The sequence below is a fragment of the Moschus berezovskii genome, chromosome 4 (genome assembly GCF_049115385.1).
Source record: "Moschus berezovskii isolate FMDL1 chromosome 4, NW_MosBer_1.0, whole genome shotgun sequence".
NCBI classification, from domain to species: domain Eukaryota; kingdom Metazoa; phylum Chordata; class Mammalia; order Artiodactyla; family Moschidae; genus Moschus; species Moschus berezovskii.
The window spans coordinates 102,878,766-102,902,009 of record NC_142463.1 but is presented as its reverse complement, the minus strand read 5'-3'; the positions used below and the strand labels follow the sequence as shown (position 1 = coordinate 102,902,009).

The window sequence follows — 23,244 nt, the reverse complement described above, 5'->3', positions numbered from 1 at the left end:
TACTACAGCATCTTGATTCTGTTTCAGATGCTCAGCTTTTTAGTGACAGTTTGTCTTTCCTATTCTTACACACTCACCCTGCAGGCTGGTATAGAAACTGGAAACTAAGCAGGCAAAGAAAACTATATTTTTAATACATATTTTGCTTTAATAGCCACCAAAAAGACGGTGCCATTTCCTCTCACTGACCCTGTCCACCAGTTATGTCAGCCTTCCACATGTCACTCTGGCAACATATATAAATAGATAGCATACATTTATACACACATACACACTTTCTAAAGCACTTCTGTGAAGACACAGACTAGGCTTCAGCACGAGCACAACTGGGGGCCTCTTGCACGTCACTTAAAAATGATCTGATAGAGTGCCTGATGCACTATGGATGGAGGTTCGTGACATTGTACAGGAGACAAGGGTCAATATGTATTAAGCCACCTGGTGCCACCACGTCATTTGGCTCTAATTTCCTTTTTCTGGGTAAGCCCCTCATGCGGACGTATTCCGAATTCCAGGTGTGGAGGGCCCCTGCCTCCTGCCCGGCGCGGTCCGCTGGCAGGGCTCGGGCATCCAGGAACTCGGGGCTCGCCTGCCTCCTCTGCGTCGTGTCCGTTTATGTTACATAAGCCATGCAGGTTCAAGGGTGTCTATCTAGCACAGCTTACTAGGGACTGCATTTTCTCTGGGGTGCTCAGAGAGCTCTACATCAAAGCCTGATTGAGCAGCAAATATGTGCTAATGTTCACAGCAGTACTCTATTGTAAGTGTGCTTGTAAATATTCACTACATGTTATTACGCCATTTGAACCAAGACTATTGGGGGGTGAAAGGTCGGCCCAATGCTCTCTCCGGAGGCAGCAGTTTTGAATATAACCGAATGGGATAATGGTCAGAAATATCCAGAGAGGGCAATGTACCGTATCGTAAAGAATTGTGCTATGAGTTTTAAGTTTTCAGGACAACAAAGATGCCAACGAGATGGCTCATAAGCAGTCGTTATTAATGGAATGACAAGGCTCATGTTACGCAGAACGTCTTCGAGACAATAAATCTTGTCCCTGTGCCATTAGTACTCCTTACAACTGCAAATAGCAGTTAGGTTATAACCTAACATGGCAGAATTTTATCCCCTCAATCTCTAACGTATTTTATAATGCTGTTAAAGTCAGGAATCGCAACTGTTTAAGCTCACTTAACCTAGGAGAAGTTTAAACACGAATTTTAAATGCAAAAAAACACTTTGATCTTAGTTTTTCTTAATTAAATAGGAGATCTTTGTAAGAAGTAGATCTTTTTAAACATGCATCAGCCTGTAGCAGATAAGCATTGTTGAATTTTAAATGCCACACTTTTTTTAAGCGCAACTTTGCCTGTTGTGGTAAGGTTTTATTTATGGGTTGTTGTTTTTTTTTGTTTGTTTTGGGTTTTTTTTTTTTTTAAGAAAAGGTTTATCTTCATGAGAGAACCAGATTTTACATGTATTTGTTAAACTTTCTTTGCATTCAAGCTCCTCTTGGCTACTTGACCAAGCTTTTAAACATATATCATATATATAATCTCGAAAAATGCTACTGCTGAACCTATCTGCAGGAAAGGCATGGGGACGCAGATGTAGAGAATGGACTTGTGGGCCCCGTGGGGGAGGATATGGAGAGGGTAGCATCAGCACATACACAGTAGTGAGCGGAGCTGGTGAGACGGTGCCGTGTAGCACAGGGAAGCCAGTCTGGGGCTCTGTGATGACCTGAGGGGTCGGGGGACCTGGGGGAGAGGGCGGGACACCGGGGGAGGGAGGGGGTGTATAACTGGCTGGTTCGTGTTCTTGTACGACAGAAACCAACACAACATTGTAAAAATAAAAAATAAATAAAAGTTTTCTTAAAGATAGAAACATTAAAAATAAAATCTGTGCACATGGTTTCCTTTTGAACTGATGTGAGCGCACCTTCCTTTAAATAGAGCAGAACATGGACTTTGAAGAAAAGACGAACATCGTGCCCCTTCTGTTGCCATCACAGTGACCGCTGGGACTCAGAACAGGGAGTCAGTGTGGCCCAGGGGGCAGCGTGGTGGGGCGGGCTGCTGGTGCAGCAGGCGGGCAGCGGATGGGCAGCCCCGGAGAGCCCTGCACACCAGCCGGGGGAGCGGCAGGAGACCTGCGGCGCAGACCTGGCTCCGGAGGCCGCCCGCGATGCCCGCTCCACAGGACCCGGCCGGGCTTTCAGACCCCATGGCCTCTGACCCACAGGTCTAGTCACAGGACCCTGGGGCACCGGTCACTCCAGGAGGCAGGCTTCACCCACATCCTCTGGCGACTCGTGGAATTTCTGGCATGATCTCCAGCAGAAGAGCTCCCCAGGACCTCCTCTCCTAGGAAAGCTGCTCGTCTTCCTTGGAGTGAGGTCCTACCGCAGACTGGGTGTGTGTCTGCAGACCCCAGGCCTACCAGGCAGCCAAGATGGGCCCCAAGAAGCTTCCACAGCAGCTCCTTTTGGGGAAATTGTGGGTCACTGCTCAGCTTCAGGGTAGAAACACAGTATCCTGTTAATCTGAAGCTTCCTCCCAGCCGTGTGTGTGTGTGTGTGTGTGTGTGTGTGTGGGTGTGGGTGTGTGCTCACTTGTTCAGTCCTATCCTACTCTCTGTGATTCCATGGACTGTAGCCTGCCAGGCTCCTCTGTCCATGGGATTCTCCGGGCAAGGATATTGAAGTGGGCTACCATGCCCTCCTCTGGGGGATCTTCCCCACACAGGGATCAAACCTGCATCTCTTAGTCTCTTGCATTAGCAGGCCAGTTCTTTACCAGCCTGTGCCACCTGGGAAGCCCTTTCATAGTTTATGCACAAGCTGTCACATACTTCGTTATTTGATTCTGCTCTCAGAGTCATGTGAGACAGCCCCGTAATACAGATGAGGAAACCAAGGCAGGGAGTGACTGGGAGAAGGTCCAATGAGGCAGCAGGTGGGGTCCAGGCTCAGATTCTGGTCCTCTGCGTGTCCATATGCCTCTGGATCCAACTGTTTCCCATCATGTGCCAAGAGATGTCACCAGTCTTCATACTGTAAAATCCCTTTTAGATACATGCAGCGGTGTCATATTAATCAGTGTTAACCAAATGCCACTTTCAGTCAGTTCAGTTCGGTTCAGTCGTTCAGTCGTGTCCGACTCTTTGCGACCCCATGGACTGTAGCACGCCAGGACTGCCTCCCTGCCCATCACCAACTCCTGAAGTTTACTCAAACTCATGTCTGTTGAGTCGGTGATGCCATCCAACCATCTCATCCCTTCTCCTCCCACCTTCAGTCTTTCCCAGCATCAGGGTCTTTTCAAATGAGTCAGTTCTTAGAATTAGGAGGCCAAAATATTGGAGTTTCAGCTTTAGCATCAGTCCTTCCAATGAATATTCAGCACTGATTTCCTTTAGGATGGACTTGTTTGATCTCCTTGCTGTCCAAGGGACTGTCAAGAGTCTTCTCCAGCAACACAGTTCAAAAGCATCAGTTCTTTGGCGCTCAACTTTCTTTATAATCCAGTTCACATAATGGCACATTATCATGAGATTTGCTTTCTAAATAGTGAACAGAAAAATATTTTAGATTCTTCCTGACAGATTTTCTAGGTATCTCTTGACTTGCCCGTCAAAAAACTGCTTTAAACTTATGATCACACCACTGCAGAAGACGGGGTCCTTACAGAGTTAAGAAGATTAAGTTGCAGAAGGACACTGGTGGCCTTTCACCTTGGGGGTTTAGTGCAGGTGTGGTCCTTGCTCCATTTCTGCTGAATCACGTTCTTTCCCAGCACAGCCTTCTGGTGCTCACAGGAGCGACACAGGAGACAGGCTGACTGCTGACCCGGAAGGTCTCCATCCGGGTTAAGTGAGACGACTGGGTTACAGCGCATGCACAGTGCTCTGCTTGTCACACACGCGTGGAGATGCACACACGCACGCACATGCATATAAGCACATATGCATGTACACGAACATGAGAAGACGCACGTGTGTGCAGGCACACACCTGCGCACACACGACATTTCTAGGCCTGTGTGTTTCTGCACGTGAGGGCAAAGCAGGATGCCCAGCAGGGCGCCCAGGACTGGCTTCAGGGAATGACTGGGCAGGGGCAGGAGGCCCACAGAGCTCAAGGGGAATCGACTTGATTGGTGGAAGTTTTTAAGTTCATAAGACTTTTCTACAAAAACTGCTCCTACAGATGCTCATGTGTCTTTTCGGATCCCTGTTGCTGAGAACGATGAGAAGGGGACCCGGCTGGACCTGCGGGTGTGGAAGCATCACTCAACCCTCAGATCTTTCCCAGAAGGGGCTGCTTTCGGGTCATTTCAGAGCCCTCTGCTGAGCTGACTGCCCGCAGGGCCCTCTGCTCTCAGAGGTTCCAGCTCTGCCCTGGGAGGTGGACGTCTCAGCAGGGCTGTGGGTCCCTCTGCCCAGGCCTTGGCTCCCAGGCAGTGGCACCTGGGCCCAGAGAAACTGCCAGGCAGACTATGCCCAGGCGTGGGGGCACCGCAGTCCACCCCTGCAGGTGGGTGGGTGGGTGAAAGTCACTCAGTCGTGTCCCACTCTTTGTGACCCCATGGACTACAGTGTCCCTGGAATTCTCCAGGCCAGAACACTGGAGTGGGGAGCCTTTCCCTTCTCCAGGACCCCTGTAGGCTGTGCTTTAACTGGACATGTATGCTGGATTGAAGTTGTTTCATATGTGTTCAGGGCAGCTCCCCTCGAGGTGTGATGCAGACACGTGTGGTTCATATGGTTGCCTTGTGAGGGATGGAAGTTTCCTGTTTAATTCACAGAAGGATTCCTCAGCTGGAGGGGAGAGGCTTCTAAAAGCCAGGCTCCCGTGGATCTTTAAAACACCCAACATCTTCATTGCACAGGCTTCTGTTCCCTTGGCTCCTGTCCTTCTAAACTTTACAATCGATTGAAGGAAAGAAATTAGAAAGGCCACACTGTCCCCTAGATCATTTAAGAATTACTGTGAGCTTGAAAGCCGACTTGCAAATCAATGCCATTAGAAAAAGATGTGCAGAAATATAATTAAGGGTTCATACCTCTATATAATAAGAAGCTCATATAAATGGGTAAGAAACACATAAATGTCCCAACAGATTAATAGGAAAAGGGCTGCTGCTGCTGCTGCTGCTAAGTCACTTCAGTCGTGTCCGACTCTGTGTGACCCCACAGACGGCAGCCCATCAGGCTCCCCCGTCCCTGGGATTCTCCAGGCAAGGACACTGGAGTGGGTTGCCATTTCCTTCTCCAATGTGTGAAAGTGGAAAGGGAAAGTGAAGTCGCTCAGTCATGTCTGACTCGTACCGACCACATGGACTGCAGCCTACCAGGCTCCTCCGTCCATGGGATTTTCTAGGCAAGAGTACTGGAGTGGCTTGCCGTTGCCTTCTCCGAGGAAAAGGGCAGAAACAAGCAATTCCAAGAGAAGAGAATACAAATTTTAATTTGAAGAAGAAGACTTAACTACCTGGTAGAAGAAAAAATGAATATTAAACATGACACGATTCTTCTCCCATCCAACTAACAGAATTTTTCATCATAGTAGTCAATGCAGAGACGGAACATGAGTGAAATGGCAAATGTCACATATTGTTGGGCACAGCGCTTCTGTAAAACAATTTGGCAAGAAGTAATGTGAGAGTTGGACACGACTGAGCGACTGAACTGACTGACTGACTGAATGTGAACCTTAAAATACTCGTACCCTTGGACCTCATAACTTTGTTCTGGGAATATAACCAAAGAAAACCATCTGAAAAGCTTTATAAAGATGTTCACAGAAGTGTTATTTATAATAATGAAAACATCCGAGTGTTTATAATAATGAAACAATGAAAAATGCAAATAACATTTAAAATAATAAATGTCACAAAAATAGATGACCAAATCGGAGCCAAATTACTGTCCTTACATGTGATGGGATATTATTTAACCATTAAAAACTGTATTTACAAAGACAATATTGACGTATTTAGGCCTCCTGTCTAAGGAAAAATAAAAAAATTGAAGTTTTATCTTCTGATTGATTACTACTGAAACACAAACCTACAGGGAAACACGAGTCTCTGAGAAAATGTACTGATAGAGAAATCACACTTAGGAACAGTGGATGATTTCAGTGTCATTTTTTTTCAGGTCTCACAATATTCTTCATGACCAAGTATTACATTTGAAGTCAACATAAAAACATCTTTGAATTGTTGCTTCTCCATTAAAAAGACAAAAGCTGGAGAGAGCGCGCCATCGGGCCTCACAGACTAGCCCCTCACTTTCTGTCATTGTTGTTCAGTCACTGAGTCGTGTCCGGCTCCGCATCCCATGGACTGCAGCACACCAGGCTTCCCTGTCCATCACCATCTCCCGCAGTTTGCTCAAACTCATCTCCATTGAGTCAGTGATGCCATCCAACCGTCTCATCCTCTGCCGCCTTCTTCTCCTTTTGCGTCCATTCTTTCCCAGCATCAGGGTCTTTTCCAATGAGTCAGCCCTTCGCTTCAGATGGCCTAAGTATGAGAACTTCAGCTGCAGCGTCAGTCCTTCCAATGAATATTCAGGGTTGATTTCCTTTTGGATTGACTGGTTTGATCTCCTTGCAGTCCACAGGACTCTCAAGCATCTTCTCCAGGACTTTACTGGTCAGGAAATGGAAGCCAGGGGGTCTGCAGGCTCCTCACAACATTCGTGGGAAGCAAACACCTCTGTAGAGTTTGTCGTCAATGTTTGTTCACTGCATCAACTCCCATTAGTTAATTAATTCTAGAGAGCTATTATTTTCTAACTAGGAACGTGTCCTGGGGAATATCACCACTTCTCTCTTCCACCCAACAAACATGATTTGAAGGTCTGGCTGGAAAAATAGACAAGGAATGATTCTGGTGCCATATAATAAATGTGATGCCCCCCACATGGAGTAGTCCCTGAGAATAACGTTCAAAAAACAAAGTAACTTACTGCTTAAAAAGTAAGCACTGGTCACCTAACAAGTGTTAATAGATTCATTTGGTGAAATAACTTCTTCTGCTGTCCATCTATGAAATCTTATTGGCAGATCCACCTGCAAAATTAGCACATCTTCAGAATGGCCCCAAATAAAGCTCTTTTGACCTAGGCAGGGATCAATCAGCATCGTAGTCAAGGTCTTGGGGGTCACTTGAGCTGAGAACGCCTCTGTGGTTGGGCCACACCAGCCACGCCTGTGGGAGCTGACACCTTTATTCTGGAGTGCTTTTGTCTTTTTCCGTGCCGTCCTCTGGGAGATTGCATGGAGCCAAATGTAAGATTCCGAGACAGGAAGTCTGAAGTCCAGGGCCTCTCTCCTTCCACCGACTGTGCAACTGATCCTGGACAAGCATCTTGGTCGTCCCCTGCCTCAGTTTACCCATCTGTAACAACACTGCAGACCCCTGGGCACACACTCTCTAATTCTTCGCTGCTGTGGCTTTTTTTTTTTTTTAAGCTTAACACAATGAGAATAATTCTACTGGATCCTGTCAACTCAACCTAAATCACTTGTTGGTATAAAGATAAATTGGAAATACTAATGCTTAGTGAATACATTAGTCTGTACTTCTTTTACTTAGTGAAACATTTAATTAGTATTTACTAGAAAATTACTAACAATTACTAAAAATGACTACAAATTACTAGCAAAATGGATAAATTTTCTCTCTACCACTAAAATAAATTCAATTACTAACTTTAAGTAATTGCGGGTAATTTATTTCTTGGAGGGCAGAGAGCTACAGACAAAGTGGAGGGAGATGATTAGGATGTTCAGAGTGTCTGATTTATGAGGGAAACTTCAATAGCTAAATCTGGGTGGCTGCACCAAGCAAGCAGAAATGCACACGGCAAGACATCCGCAACTAGCTTAGCCAACATGCAGATTCTCCCTGTGGCTTAGCGAGGACGCAGGAGGGCAGCCGTGGTGCAGAGGAGATCAGTCTAATCGGAGGCTTGCTTCCAAAAATCTTCGGGGCTTTCTCGATGGTGAAATCTAAGACCCTGCCACGGCCTCCCAAAGGAAGCTGTTCGCACCCAGACCTTAGGACAAAGGGGGAGAGAAGGTTTTGCAAGATGATTCCAGAGGCTTTTGAAGGGAAAGGGAAGGGTTGCTGCTACTGCTGCTGCTAAGTCACTTCAGTCGTGTCCGACTCTGTGTGACCCCATAGATGGAAGCCCACCAGGCTCCCCCGTCCCTGGGATTCTCCAGGCAAGAACACTGGAGTGGGTTGCCATTTCCTTCTCCAATGTGTGAAAGTGAAAAGTGAAAGTTAAGTCACTCAGTCGTGTCTGACCCTTAGTGACCCCACGGACTGCAGCCTACCAGGTTCCTCCATCCATGGGATTTTCTAGGCAAGAGAACTGGAGTGGCTTGCCATTGCCTTCTCCAAAGGGAAGGGTTAGATATCATGTTTTAAATGCTTCATCCCCGTCTTCAGCAGGAGGAAATGTTTCTGTCCCTGTGACATGCCACTGCTGCACACGTGTTTGGGGGTGACGTGGGCCCTGGGGACTGCAGGGTGGTCCTCTCTCAGGCAAGCATCTCCTGGCCACACCAGACACGCCCCGCACCACCTCCACGCCAAGGACCAGTCTGGCCCAGAGTCCCAGGATGCCTGGTCTCACTTGGGAAAGCAACGTTAAGAGCCACACCAATGACCATGGAATGATTCCCACCTCGGGTGCAGAAAGTAAAGGACAACGGTGGCTCAGACTCCCCATTCCAGATGGAGAACAGCGTCGTGCAGCATTTGGCATCAAACACCTTGGGTTGGGCTCAAATCCTGTTGATATAGCCCCAAAACGGTGTGATCTAAAGCTTACCCAACATCAGGCTCAGTCACCTCATGTTAAAATAAACACTAAAATAGCTCCTTCAGATAAACAGATGACGGTGTATCCAGACAAAGGAATATTATCCAGCGATTAAAAGAACTGAGCCGTCGAGCTACACAGAGACGTGGAGGAAGCTTAAACACATGTTGCTTAGTGAAAGAAGGCAGTTGAAAAGTCTGCATACTGCACGATGCCAACTCTGACATTCTGGGAAAGGCAAAACAGGAGAGACGGTAGAAGACCAGGAGCTGGCAGGGGAGAGGGACTAAACAGTACAGAGGGTCCTGAGGGCAGTGAGACTAGCCTGTGTGACCCTGAGATGAGTGACAGGAAGTCACATATTTGGAAAAACTTATGGTTAGATAGCATCACCGACTCAACGGATGTGAATTTGAGCAAATTCCAGGGGATAGTGTAGGACAGAAGAGCCTGGCGTGCTGCAGTCCATGGGGTCGCAAAGAGTCAGACACCACTGAGCAACTGAACACAACAACAAATAGAACGCACAGCACAAGAGGAAGCCCGCAGCTAAACTGTGTGCGTGCTCAGTCGCTTCAGTCGTGTTTGACTCTTTGCGACCCCATGGACTGCAGCCTGCCAGGCTCCTCTGTCTATGGGATTCTCCGGGCAAGAATACTGGAGTGGGTTGCCATGCCTTCCTCCAGGGGACCTTCCCGACCCAGAGATTGAACCCAAGTTTCCTGCATTGCTGGTGAGTTCTTTATGATGATCGCCACCTGGGAAGCCCAAGCTAAAGAACTTCCAGATGTTCAAGCAGGTTTTAGAAAAGGCAGAGGCACCAGAGATCAAATTGCCAACATCCGCTGGATCATGGAGAAAGCAAGAGAGTTCCAAAAAAACATATATTTCTGCTTCATTGACTATGCCAAAGCTTTTGACGGTGTGAATCACAATAAACTGTGGAAAATTCTGAAAGAGATGGGAATACCAGACCACCTGACCTGCCTCTTGAGAAACCTGCTTGCAGGTCAGGAAGCTACAGTTAGAACTGGACATGGAACAACAGACTGGTTCCAAATAGGAAAAGGAGTGCGTCAAGGTTGTATATTGTCACCCTGCTTATTTAACTTCTATGCAGAGTACATCATGAGGAACGCTGGGCTGGAAGAAGCACAAGCTGGAATCAAGATTCCCGGGAGAAATATCAATAACCTCCGATATGCAGATGATACCACCCTTATGGCAGAAAGTGAAGAGGAACTCAAAAGCCTCTTGATGAAAGTGAAAGAAGAGAGTGAAAAGGTTGGCTTGAAGCTCAACATTCAGAAAACAAAGATCATGGCATCTGGTCCCATCACTTCATGGGAAGTAGATGGAAAAACAGTGGAAGCAGTGTCAGACTTTATTTTTTTGGGCTCCAAAATCACTGCGGATGCTGATTGCAGCCATGAAATTGAAAGATGCTTGCTCCTTGGAAGGAAAGTTATGACCAACCTAGATAGTATATTAAAAAGCAGAGACATTACTTTGCCAACAGAGGTCCATCTAGTCAAGGCTATGGTTTTTCCAGTGGTCATGTATGGATGTGAGAGTTGGACTGTGAAGAAAGCTGATCGCCGAAGAATTGATGCTTTTGAACTGTGGTGCTAGAGAAGACTCTTGAGAGTCCCTTGGACTGCAAGGAGATCCAACCAGTCCATTCTAAAGGAGATCAATCCTGGGTGTTCATTGGAAGGACTGATGCTAAAGCTGAAACTCCAGTACTTTGGCCACCTCATGCGACGAGTTGACTCACGGGAAAAGAGTCTGATGCTGGGAGGGATTGGGGGCGGGAGGAAACGGGGACGACCGAGAATGAGATGGATGGATGGCATCACCAACTCGATGGACATGAGTTTGAGTGAACTCCGGGAGTTGGTGATGGACAGGGAGGCCTGGCGTGCTGTGATTCATGGGGTCACAAAGAGTCGGTCACGACTGAGGGACTGAACTGAATAATAATAATGTATCAATATTGGGTCCTCAACTCTAAGGAATGAACTTCCCAAGGTCAAGATAGTTAATAAGAGGGGAAGCTGAGGAGTGAGGGAGAGAGAGGGAATGGGGGATACCTCTCTGCACTTTCCACCCAGACTTCTGTCAACCTGAAACTGCCTAAAACTAAAATCTTGGAAATGAACAGCTACTCTCCATGACTGCAGTGTGGACGGGCTGAGCTCTGGCCCCGGGGCTCAGCGGTGCTGGCGGGGGCGGGGAAGGAAGGGACGGGCGTGGCCCTGGACCCACGGCTGGGAATGGCAAGTGCAGGCAGCAGTGCGGAGGCCCAGCCGGAGCAGCCAGAGGTGAGTTGGGGGCCTGGGGCTCGTGACCGCGTCACCCTGCGGCCCCTGGAAACAGGTCCAGCTCCTCTCACCACCCGGAGGCGTCTCCTCCCTCTCGGCGGGCCCGTGTTTCCCCGGGAGCGCTCCTGCCGCGCGTGTCTGTGCGCCGCCCTCCTAGCGTCCTGCTCCTGCTCACGCGGCGGGGCCGTTCAGTCATCATGTCACCGCCTCCCGGAGGAGGACCCGCAGCCCGGACCCCACAGCGCTCCAGGGTTGTGGAAGCATTCCAACCACACCTAGGAAGAGTCTCGGCCCTTCCGCAGTGTTGGGGGCGCGTAAGGCACAGTAATTTATTCCTGTGAGCCACATTTCCCGACCCGAGCGGGGCCTCCAGGACAGGAGAGCCGGGCCCTGGCGGCGTCCAGCCGCGATGCTGTCTGCCTGGACCACGGGCGCCGGCGCACAGGCCATAAAGGGCCGCGATGGGGAGTGCAGGGGGGCGCGGAAGGCTGGACGGGGGACATCATTTAACAACATGGAACAGGGCTTCTGCTCATCTGTCTTAGACTCGTGCCCACGATGGAGACAGGGAGAGCAAGAAAAGAGCCACCTCCGGGCTATGAGAGACTCGTACAGACACTGCAGCCACCCTCGCCTCCCTGCCTGGGCTGAGTCACATCCCCAAGGTGAGAGGAACTCCAGGAAGTCCAGTGAAGACAGGGCAAGGTCTTGTTCTGTGTCACGTGATATCAGTGTAACATCGGTGCTTCTGAAAAAATGCGACCACCCTCGGGAAGCAGCAGCCCAGACCAGTTCTGTGTAATTTGCAAAGGCATCTAAACTGGCTTAGAGCCTTACGACATGCTGACTCATCCCCTCTGCCGACAGTTTCGTTTTGACTTAATGCTGTAGTTACACTCCTCAAAGGAGAGGCAAAGGCACCATACAATCAATCTTTGTTTCTTAAGCTAACGTCATTGGCCACACAGAATTTAATACAAGTTAATAAAGAAGCTGACTCATATGAAAAGACCCTGATGCTGGGAAAGATTGAGAGCAGGAGGAGAAGGGGACAACAGAAGATGAGATGGTTGGATGGCATCACCGACTCAATGGACATGGCTTTGGGGGGACTCCGGGAGCTGGTGATGGACAGGGAGGCCTGGCGTGCTGCAGTCCATGGGGTCGCAAAGAGTCGGACATGACTGAGCGACTGAACTGACGTGAATAAAGGAGAGGAGAAGAGGGGAGTACACCGCCGGCTGGACCGCGCTGTCACGGGGACGAAGGGGCCCCCTGGGGACAGGGCTCCACGTGGCTCCTTTGGGCTGTGTATGCAGGTACAGCCCCTCAGCCTGTGGACCCTGGCCCCGTCCCGGGCACTGGGCAGGGCAGGTGGCATGACCCGGGCTGGGACAGGCCTGCCTCTGCCCCAGAGCTGGGGGTCCTGGTGACGCACGTGGGCTGACTCATCCACCAGTCCCGGCAGATGGCAGACCCAGCAGGCGGATGCCCACTCCTTGAGCAAGCAGAGCAAGGAATGGGCAGTCCCCAGCTGCCACAGTCCCAGGGTAGTTGCCCCCGGGATGGACCGAGGCCCCTGGAGCCCCTGAGGCCGCCTCCTCGCTGTGCAGCCCGCTGACCCTCTCTCAGGGCTGGCCCCCCTCCTGCTCCAGCTCTGCTCACAGTACAGGGCATGGCTCTGCTCACTCCTGTGCTGGGAAGCCAGAGGAAATGCAGGATACCAGGTATATCTGAACCCTAAATAAAATGGAAATGCTTTTAAACAGTATGTCCTGGTTTAGTTCAGTTCAGTTCAGTTGCTCAGTCGTGTCTGACTCTTTGCGACCGCATGGACTGCAGCACGCCGGGCCTCCCTGTCCATCACCAACTCCCAGAGTTCACTCAAACTCACCCCCATCGAGTCGGTGATGCCATCCAGCCATCTCATTCTCTGTCCCCTTCTCCTCCTGCCCCCAATCCCTCCCAGCATCACAGTCTTTTCCAGTGAGTCAACTCTTTGCATGAGGTGGCCAAACTATTGGAGCTTCAGCTTTAGCATCAGTCCTTCCAATGAACACCCAGGACTGATCTCCTTTAGAATGGACTGGTTGGATCTCCTTGCAGTCCAAGGGACTCTCACGAGTCTTCTCCAACACCACAGTTCAAAAGGATCAGTTCTTCGGCGATCAGCTTTCTTCAAGCTGGGCTTCAAATCCTCTCTGAAGATAGGATTCTCTGCTCCTCGGATTGTTGGAGTCCATTGGACTTGTTGTTCAGTCACTAAGTTGTGCACAGCTCTTGGCAACCTCATGGACTGCGGCATGCCAGGCGCCTCTGTCTTGCACTATCTGCTGGCGTTTGCTCAAACATATGTTCATTGAGTCTCTGATGTTATTCAACCATCTAATCCTCTGTTTCCCCTTTCTCCTCCTGCCTTCAATCTTTCCCAGAATCAGGGTCTTTTCCCATGACTTTGCTTTTTGAATCAAGTGGCCAAAGTATTGGCACTTCAGCATCAGTCCTTCCAGTGCATTTTCAGGGTTGATTTCCTTTAGGATTGACTAGTTTGTCTTCTCACTGGTTTGATCTCTAAGGGTCTCTCAAGAGTCTTCTCCAACACCACAATTCAAAAGCATCAGTTCTTTGGTGTTAAGCCTTCTTTATGATCCAACTCTCACATCTGTGCATGACTACCGGAAAAACCATAGCTTTGACTAAACAGACTTTCGTCAGCAAAGTGATGTCTCTGCTTTTTAACACATTGTCCAGGTTTGTTACGGCATTCTTTCTAAGGAGGAAGACTCTTTTAATTCCATGGCTGCGGTCACCATCCACAGTGACTTTAGAGGCCAAGAAAATAACACCCACTGCTTCCACTTTTACCCTTTTATTGGCCATGAAGTGATGGGACCAGATGCCATGATCTTTGTTTTTCAAATGTTGAGTTTTAAGCCAGCTTTTTCACTCTCCTCTTTCAGCTTCATTAAGAGGCTCTTTAGTTCCTCTTCACTTTCTGCCATTCGAGTGATAACATCTGTATCTGAGGTTGTTATTTCTCCTGGGAATCTTGATTCCAGCTTGTAATTCATCCAGCCTGGCATTTCTCAAGATGTGCTCTGCACAGAAGTCAAATAAACAGAGTGACAGTGGACATGGAACAACAGACTGGTTCCAAATAGGGAACGGAGTACGTCAAGGCCATATATTGTCACCCTGCTTATTTAACTTATATGCAGAGTACATCATGAGGAACGCTGGGCTGGAAGAAGCACAAGCTGGAATCAAGATTGCTGGGAGAAATATCAATAACCTCAGATATGCAGATGACACCAGCCTTATGGCAGAAAGTGAAGAGGAACTCAAAAACCTCTTGATGAAAGTGAAAGAGGAGAGTGAAAAGCTTGGCTTGAAGCTCAACATTGAGAAAACAAAGATCATGGCATCTGGTCCCATCACTTCATGGGAAATAGATGGGGAAACAGTGGAAGCAGTGTCAGACTTTATTTTTTTGGGCTCCAAAATCACTGCAGATGCTGACTGCAGCCAGGAAATTAAAAGACGCTTACTCCTTGGAAGGAAAGTTATGACCAACCTAGATAGTATATTAAAAAGCAGAGACATTACTTTGCCAACAGAGGTCCGTCTAGTCAAGGCTATGGTTTTTCCAGTGGTCATGTATGGATGTGAGAGTTGGACTGTGAAGAAAGCTGATCGCCGAAGAATGGATGCTTTTGAACTGTGGTGCTGGAGAAGACTCTTGAGAGTCCCTTGGACTGCAAGGAGGTCCAACCAGTCCATCCTAAAGGAAATCAGTAGTGAATGTTTATTGGAAGGACTGATGCTAAAGCTGAAACTCCAATAGTTTGGCCACCTGATGAGAAGAACTGACTCACTGGAAAACACCTTGATGCTAGGAAAGATTGAAGGCAGGAGGAGAAGGGGAAAACAGAGGATGAGATAGTTGGATGACATCACTGATTCAATGGACATGAGTTTGAGCAAGCTCCGGGAGTTGATGATGGACAGGGAAACCTAACGTGGTCACAAAGAGTCGGACACAACAGAGTGACTGAACTGACTGACTGTACAAATATCGGAAAGAATGTGGAGAAATTTACTTGGTCATTGTTCATAGGAATGTAAAATAGTGCAGCAGCTATGAAAAATGGTAAGATGACTGTTCCAAATATTAAAAATAGAATTACTATACATTGAAACAATTCCACTCTTGGATATATACCCCAAAAAACTGAAAGCAGTGACTCAAAGAGAGGTTGCTACACACAAGTTCATGAAAGCATTATTCACAGTAACCAAAAAGTGGGAACAATGTCTGTCAGCAGACAAATGAATAAACAAAATGTGGCAAATCCACACAATGGAATATTATTCAGCCTTACTGCAAGGAGATCCAACCAGTCCATTCTAAAGGAGATCAATCCTGGGTGTTCATTGGAAGGACTGATGTTAAAGCTGAAACTGCAATACTTTGGCCACCTCATGCGACGAGTTGACTCACTGGAAAAGACTCTGATGCTGGGAAAGGTTGGGGCGGGAGGAGAAGAGGACGACAGAGAATGAGATGGCTGGATGGCATCACCGACTCTGTGGACATGAGTCTGAGTGAACTCTGGGAGTTGGTGATGGACAGGGAGGGCTGGCGTGCTGCGATTCATAGGGTTGTGGAGATTCGGACACGACTGAGCGACTGAACTGAACTGAACTGAAACATGAAGGAAATTCTGACACAAGGTTTCACAGGCTACAACATGGCTGAATCTCAAAGACATTACAGGAAGTGAAATGTCACTTACTATCGGACAAGTACTGGATGATTCTACTCGAATGAAATACAGTGTCACCCACTTTTCGGAAGTCCACATTATGACTTTGCTTTGCTGCAAGACCTGCGTTAGTACGTATTCCTGCGAATCGAAAGACATCACTGTCATGAAAAGAGTGAGAACGGGACTCCCCATTTCTTTGCAGCAGCCATTGCAGAGGCGGCACACGGTGAGCAGTGAGGGAGCCCCCACCAGCCTCCTTCCCCGGGAGCACACTCGGTATCTCGGCACCCAGTCGCTAGAGGTGCAGACAGTGTGTCTGAGCATCTGTGCTCTCTCTCCGTTTGTTTTGTGCATCCCTTAGCAAGATGGGTCCTGGGGTCACTGTGCCTTCTCTTTCTACCATTTCGGCTTCTGACAGGTTTCGTCGGAGTGCTCCGCTTTCAGACATCAGGGGAAACCTACGCTTCGGGTTAGCCCACCTCGCAGAGACAGACAGCAGAATGGTGACTGCAGAGGGCTGAGGACAGCGGGGGTTGCGGGGGAGGTTTTGTTAAACTGGGACAGGGCTTCAGTTCTGCAAAATAGAAAGAGTTCTGGAGGTGGAGGGTGGAGATGTTGTGCATGGTAATATACACTAATAAATACCACCGAACAGGACACTTAACCATGGGTAATATGGGAAATTTTATGTTATGCATATTTTACCAAAAACTTTAAGATAAAAAAGAGATGTTTTTAAAAGAATTGGAGACAAGATGAGGGACCAAGAGACGGAGGAACTGGTGATGCCCCATTTCTTGGGCCTGGCTGGTTCCCACAGGTCTGCAGTGGGATGGTGGTCGGTCCAGCACAGAGCAGCCCATGGTGCCACGGGCTGCATGTATTCAAAGAACACAAGATGTTTCCTCCCTGCTGTTCTAAGCTTGTCTCACTCACCATGGTGACTGTCTGTCCTTAGGTTGCTCCTCCAGCTGGGCTCCTGGGTCACTGTCTCTTGCTTAACTTCCTCCTCCCTGGCCAATGGGCTTCACACACCTTGCCTGTCTTCCTTTACCCCACCCTCTTCTTAGTTCAACATTTGTGTCAAGTAATCCTAACCCTCACTCCCTTGTGCCACCTCCAGGCTTCAGATCTGCCGTCAGCTCCTTACCAGCCACGTGACAGATGACTTTGCAGAATGAATGACGAAGGAAGGGATGAAGGACCCAGACAAGGAACAAGGGAGGGTCTTCCCACTCCTGGCTCCTCTCAAGTCTGCTCTCATCATCAGCGGCCCAAAGTGGGTCCTCAGACTGTAGGAGAAAGTGAGGAAGGAGGAACAGAAGGACGTGGGAGAGGAGGACAAGGGCGCTGATCAGGAGAGGCTGGCTCTCGCTCAGAAATAGCAAGGAGCTCAGCCAATACTTCCTAAGAGGTTCATGCTCCACACATTGAATACTGAACAGTCGCTCTTAATTTCAGACCATGTGGATGCAGGGCTTCCCTGGTGGCTCAGATGGTAAAGAATCTGCCTACCGTGCGGGAGACCTGGGTTCACTCCCTGGGTTGGGAAGATATGCTGGAGGAGGGCATGGCAACCCATTCCGGTCTTCTTGCCTGGAGAATCCCCATGGACAGAGGAGCCTGGCGGGCTGCAGTCCATGGGGTCACAGTCAGACATGACTGAACGACTAAGCACATGTGGATGCAAGGAAAGCACCTGCCTTCCTTTACTCTCTGGGGCGTGTCAGTGAGTATACTTGTGCCATCTGTAGATCTATGGGAACTCTTTGAGAAATAGTCCAAGAACTGGGTTTCCACACAGGGTCTCAAGTTGTGTGGTCTGAGTTACTGATGATGGAGGAGTGGATTAAAATAGCCAATACATTTGTCTGATACCAGCGTGTGAAGGTTAATATGTCCACCTGACTGGGCCACAGGGTTCCAGATCTTTGGTTAAATGTTATCCTGGGTGTGGCTGGGAAGGTGTTTCTGGAGGAGATCAACATTTGAATCAGCAGATGGTCCTCTGTAGTCTGGGTGGGACACATCCAACCTATCAAAAGACTGAAGACAATATGTCCATCAACAGAGGAATGGCTAGAGGACATGGTACATACATGCAATGAAATACTACTCAGCCAGAAAAAGGAATGAAATTGGGTCACTTTTTAGAGACATGGATGGGCCTAGAGATTATCATACAGAGTAACGTAAATCAGAAAGAGAAAAATAAATTTCATGTATTAACACATATATGTGGCTTCTAGAAAAATAACATAGATGATCTTATTTGCAAAGTAGAAATAGACACACAGATGTAGAGAAGAAATATATGGATAATATGGAAGAAAAGAGACAATGGGAAGAATTGGGAGATTGGGACAGACATATGAACTATTAATACTATGTTTAAGTGGATAACTAGTGAGAATCTACTGTATAGCACAGGGAACTCTACTTAATCCACTGTGGTGACCTGAATGGGAAGGAAATCCAAAAGGGAGGGGATATGTGTATACGTATGGCTGATTCACACAGGAGGGATTGAGTGCATGTCCTTCTACTCTGTCATATTGAATAGAAATGAATCCATTTTTCCCACATCCAAGGGCAAAGGAGAAGCCCCAGTAAGACGGTAGGAGAGGAGAAATCACATTTAGAATCAAACCCCATACCTGTCAGAGATGCTTTGAAGCTCAAACAAAAACTTATGTGCACCAGGAGACCCCGCAGAGACTGAGCCAGACCTGCCTTTGAGTGTTCGAGTGTCTCCTGCAGAGGAACGGGTCAGCAGTGGCCTGCCGCAGGGGCAGGGGCTCTGGGTGTGGCATAAGGCCTCTTGGAGGAGGTCGCCGTTAACCCCACCATAGAGCCGTCGAGCAGACGACCCACAAACTGCAGAACAGTTATACCAAATAAATTCTTGCACTGTTAAGAAGGTTCTAGGACCTAAAACCATCTTTCCAACCTGGAGATCTGGCAAAGAGACTGAGAACCTCTAGGGAATTTGACTTTGGAGGCCAGTGGGATTTGATTACAGAACTTACACAGGACTGGGGAAACAGACTCTTGGAGGGCACAGACAAAACTTTGTGTGTACCAGGACCCAGGAGAAAGGAGCAGTGACCCCACAGGAGACTGACCCAGACTTGCCCGTGAGTATTCAGGGATCTCCAGTGGAGGTGTGGCTCTGGGTGGCCTGCTTCAGGGTCGGGGGCACTGAGCCTGGCAGTGCCTGCATGGGACCTTTTGAAGGAAGCCACCATTGTCTTCATTACCTCCAAGATAGCTTGGTCTCAGGTCAAAGAACAGAGAGGGAACAAATTGGATTAAAGATTTACTGAGCATGGCCCCACCCATCAGAACAAGGCCCAGTTTCCCCCACAGTAAGTCTCTCCCTACAAGAAGATTCCATAAGCCTCTCATCCTTATCCATCAGAGGGCAGACAGAATGAAAACCACAATCACAGAAAACTAACCAATCTAATCACATGGACCACAACCTTATCTAGCTCAATGAAACTATGAGCCATGCCATGTAGGGCCACCCAAGACAGATAGGTCATGGTGGAGAGTTCTGACAAAAAGTGGCCCACTGGAGAAGGGAATGGCAAACCACTTCAGTATTCTTGCCTTGAGAATCCCACAAACAGTACGAAAAGGCAAAAAGATATGACACTGAAAGATGAACTCCCCAGATCAGTAGGTGACCAATATGCTCCTGGAGATCAGTGGAGAAATAAGTCCAGGAAGAATGAAGAGATGGAGCCAAAGTGAAAGCAATGCCCAGCTGTGAATGTGACTGGTGATGGAAGCAAAGTCCAATGCTGTAAGAGCAATATTGCATAGGAACCTGGAATGTTAGTTTCATGAATCAAGTTATATTGGAAGTGGTCAAACAGGAGAGGGCAAGAGTGAACATCGACATTTTAGAAATCAGTGAACTAAAATGGACTGCAGTGGGTGACTCAGATGAGCATGACATCAACTACTGTGGGCAAGAATTCCTTAGAAAAAATGAAGTAGCCTCATGGTCAACAAAAGAGTACGAAATGAAGTACTTGGGTGCAGTCTCTAAAACAACAGATGATCTCTGTTCATTTCCAAGGCAAACCATTCAATATCACAGTAATCCAAGTCTGTCCCAACCAGTAATGCTGAAGAAGCTGAAGTTGAATGGTTCTATGAAGACCTACAAGACCTTCTCAAACTAACACCCCAAAAAGATATACTTTTCATTATAGGGAACTGGAATGCAAAAGTAGGAAGTCAAGAAACACCTGGAGTAACAGGTAAATTTGGCCTTGGATTACAGAATGAAGCAGGGCAAAAGCTAACAAGAGTTTTGCCAAGAGAACACACTGGTCATAGCCAACACCCTCTTCCAACAACACAAGAGAAGACTCTATACACGGACATCACCAGATGGTCAATACCAAAATCAGATTGAGTATATTCTTTGCAGCCAAAAATGGAGAAGCTCTATACAGTCAGCAAAAACAAGACCAAAAGCTGACTGTGGCTCAGATCATGAACACCTTATTGCCAAATTCAGACTTAAACTGAAGAAAGTAGAGAAAACCACTAGACCATCCAGGTATGACCTAAATCAAATCCCTTACAATTATACAGTGGAAGTGAGAAATAGATTTAGGGGACTAGATCTCATAGACAGAGTGCCTAAAGAACTATGGACAGAGGTTCGTGACATTGTACAGGAGACAGGGATCAAGACCATCCCCAGGAAAAAGAAATGCAAAAAGACAAAATAGTTGTCTGAGGAGGCCTTACAAATAGCTGAGAAAAGAAGGGAAGCAAAAGGAAAAAGAGAAAAGGAAAGATATACCCGTCTGAATGCAGAGTTCCCAAGAATAGAAAGGAGAGATAGGAAAGTGATCAATGCAAAGAAAGAGAGGAAAACAATAAAATGGGAAAGACTAGAGATCTCTTCAAGAAAACTAGTGATACCAAGGGAACATTTCACTCGAAGATGGGCACAATAAAGGACAGAAATGGTATGGACCTAGACAAGTGGAAGATATTAAGAAGACCGTTGCAAGAATACCCAGAAGAACTACACAAAAAAGATCTTAATGACCCAGATAACCACGATGGTATGATCACTCACCTAGAGGCAGACATTGTGGAATGTGAAGTCAAATAGGCCTTAAGAAGCATCACTGCAAAGCTAGTGGAGGTGATGGAATTCCAGTTGAGCTATTTCAAATCCTAAAACACGATGCTGTGAAAGTCCTGCACTCAATATGCCAGCAAATTTGGAAAACTCAGCAGTGGCCACAGGATTGGAAAAGGTCGGTTTTCATTCCAATCCCAAAGAAAAGCAATGCCAAAAAATGTTCAAACTACTGCACAATTGCACTTATTTCACATACTAGAAAAGTAATGCTCAAAATTCTTCAAGCCAGGCTTCAACAGTACATGAGCTGTGAAATTCCAGACATTCAAGCTGGATTTAGAAAAGACAGAGGAACCAGAGATCAAATTGCAAACATCCGTTGGATCTTTGAAAAAGCAAGAGAGCTCTAGGAAAGCATCTACTTCTGCTGTATTTTCTACACCAAGGCTTTTGACTGTGTGGATCACAACAAACTGTGGGAAATTCCTTAAAGAGATGGGAGTACCAGACCACCTTACCAGCCCTCTGAAAAATCTGTATGCAGGTCAAGAAGCAACAGTTGGAACTGGACATGGAACAATAGACTGGTTCCATACAAGGAAAGGATTTCGTCAAGGTTGTATATTGTCACCCTGCTTATTTAACGTGTATGCAGAGTACATCATGAGAAATGTGGGCTGGGTCAAGCACAAGGAGGAATCAAGATTGCCAGGAGAAATATCCATAACCCCAGATACCAGATGACACCACCCTTATGGCAGAAAGCAAAGAAGAACTACAGAGCCTCTTGATGAAAGTGAAAGAGGAGAGTGAAAATGTTGGCTTAAAGCTCAACATTCAAAAAACCAAGATCATGGCATCTGGTCCCATAACTTCATGGCAAATAGATGGGGAAACAGTGGAAACAGTGGTAGACTTAATTTTGGGGGGCTCCAAAATCACTGCAGATGATCACCGCAGCCATGAAATTAAAATACACTTGCTCCTTGTAAGAAAAGCTATGATCAAACATGACAGCATATTAAAAAGCAGAGATATTACTTTGCTGACAAAAATCTGTCTAGTCAAAGCTATGGTTGTTCCAGTGGCCATGTATGGATGTGAGAGTTGCACTATAAAGAAAGCTGAGCACCAAAGAATTGATGCTTTTTTGAAGCATTGAACTGTGGTGTTGGAGAAGACTTTTGAGAGTCCCTTGGACTGCAAGGAGATCCAACCAGTCAATACTAAAGGAAATCAGTACTGAATGTTTATTGGAAGGACTGATACTGAAGCTGAAACTCTAATACTCTGGCCACATGATGTGAAGAACTGACTCATTGGAAAAGACCCTGATGATGGGAAAGATTGAGGGCGGGAGGAGAAGGGGACGACAGAGGATAAGATGGTTGGATGGCATCACCGACTCGATGGACATGCGTTTGAGCAGCTCCAGGAGTTGGTGATGGACAGAGAGGCCTGGTGTGCTGCAGTCCATGGGGTCGCGAAGAGTCCGACATGACTGAGTAACTGAACTGAACTGATGGCTGATTCAGTGCTGTACAGTAGAAATTAACACAACATGATAAAGCAGTTATACTCCAATAAAAATTAATTTAAAAAACCAGAAATGCTGAGAAATGAGAAGTCCTCCTTCTGCCTGCCTGTCTTTCAGGCTGGGCACTGTTCTTCTGCCTTCAGACTGAGATTCAGGCTGGAACTACACACCATTCGCTCTTGGGGGTCTCCAGCTTGCTGACTGCATGTCTTGGAGCTTCTCAACCTCGGAAGTCTCATGGTCCAGTTATACATATGTAAAGATACACACATACATATATACACACACAGCATAATTGTAACAAGTGGGGGTTTTATTTGGTTGTTAGCATTAATTTCCCAGTTCTCGTAATGTTAAAATCTTGATGGAGAAAAAGAGGCATGTCCTCAAAGGACATGCTTTACATGTTTTAAAGCAAAGAGTTGCTTGCGCCACCATCATGGTCTGAGCTCTACACGCTCATTGCCCAGGGATTTTTATCGTCGTGGTCAAGGTGGTGTCAGGCTGGCAGAGCAAAATCATTGCTATTTGACTTTCAACTGTGCAATTTTGCAGGAATATTATCAGTTGCTCCCCTTAACAATTGTCTGGCTTACAGACTCCTGGGAAGGTGAGAATGATTCAGAGTTTATGGGGAGAAGTGTAGT

General features: G+C 47.3%; 3 protein-coding genes across 3 annotated transcripts in view; all 3 read left to right on the top strand.

The window, feature by feature from the left end:
* Window positions 1-2,241, top strand: part of LOC129540480 (putative NBPF family member NBPF7) — a 30,367-nt gene extending 28,126 nt beyond the window's left edge. The window contains exons 12-13 of the mRNA XM_088836016.1: window positions 516-607; window positions 2,041-2,241. Coding sequence (XP_088692142.1) covers window positions 516-607; window positions 2,041-2,241 — 293 coding nt within the window. The remainder of the gene's footprint in view (window positions 1-515; window positions 608-2,040) is intronic.
* Window positions 1-23,244, top strand: part of LOC129556737 (myomegalin-like) — a 631,881-nt gene that overhangs the window by 76,029 nt on the left and 532,608 nt on the right.
* Window positions 11,125-23,244, top strand: part of LOC148778144 (NBPF family member NBPF4-like) — a 62,448-nt gene continuing 50,328 nt past the window's right edge. Inside the window, exon 1 of the mRNA XM_088836015.1 lies at window positions 11,125-11,423. Coding sequence (XP_088692141.1) covers window positions 11,125-11,423 — 299 coding nt within the window. The remainder of the gene's footprint in view (window positions 11,424-23,244) is intronic.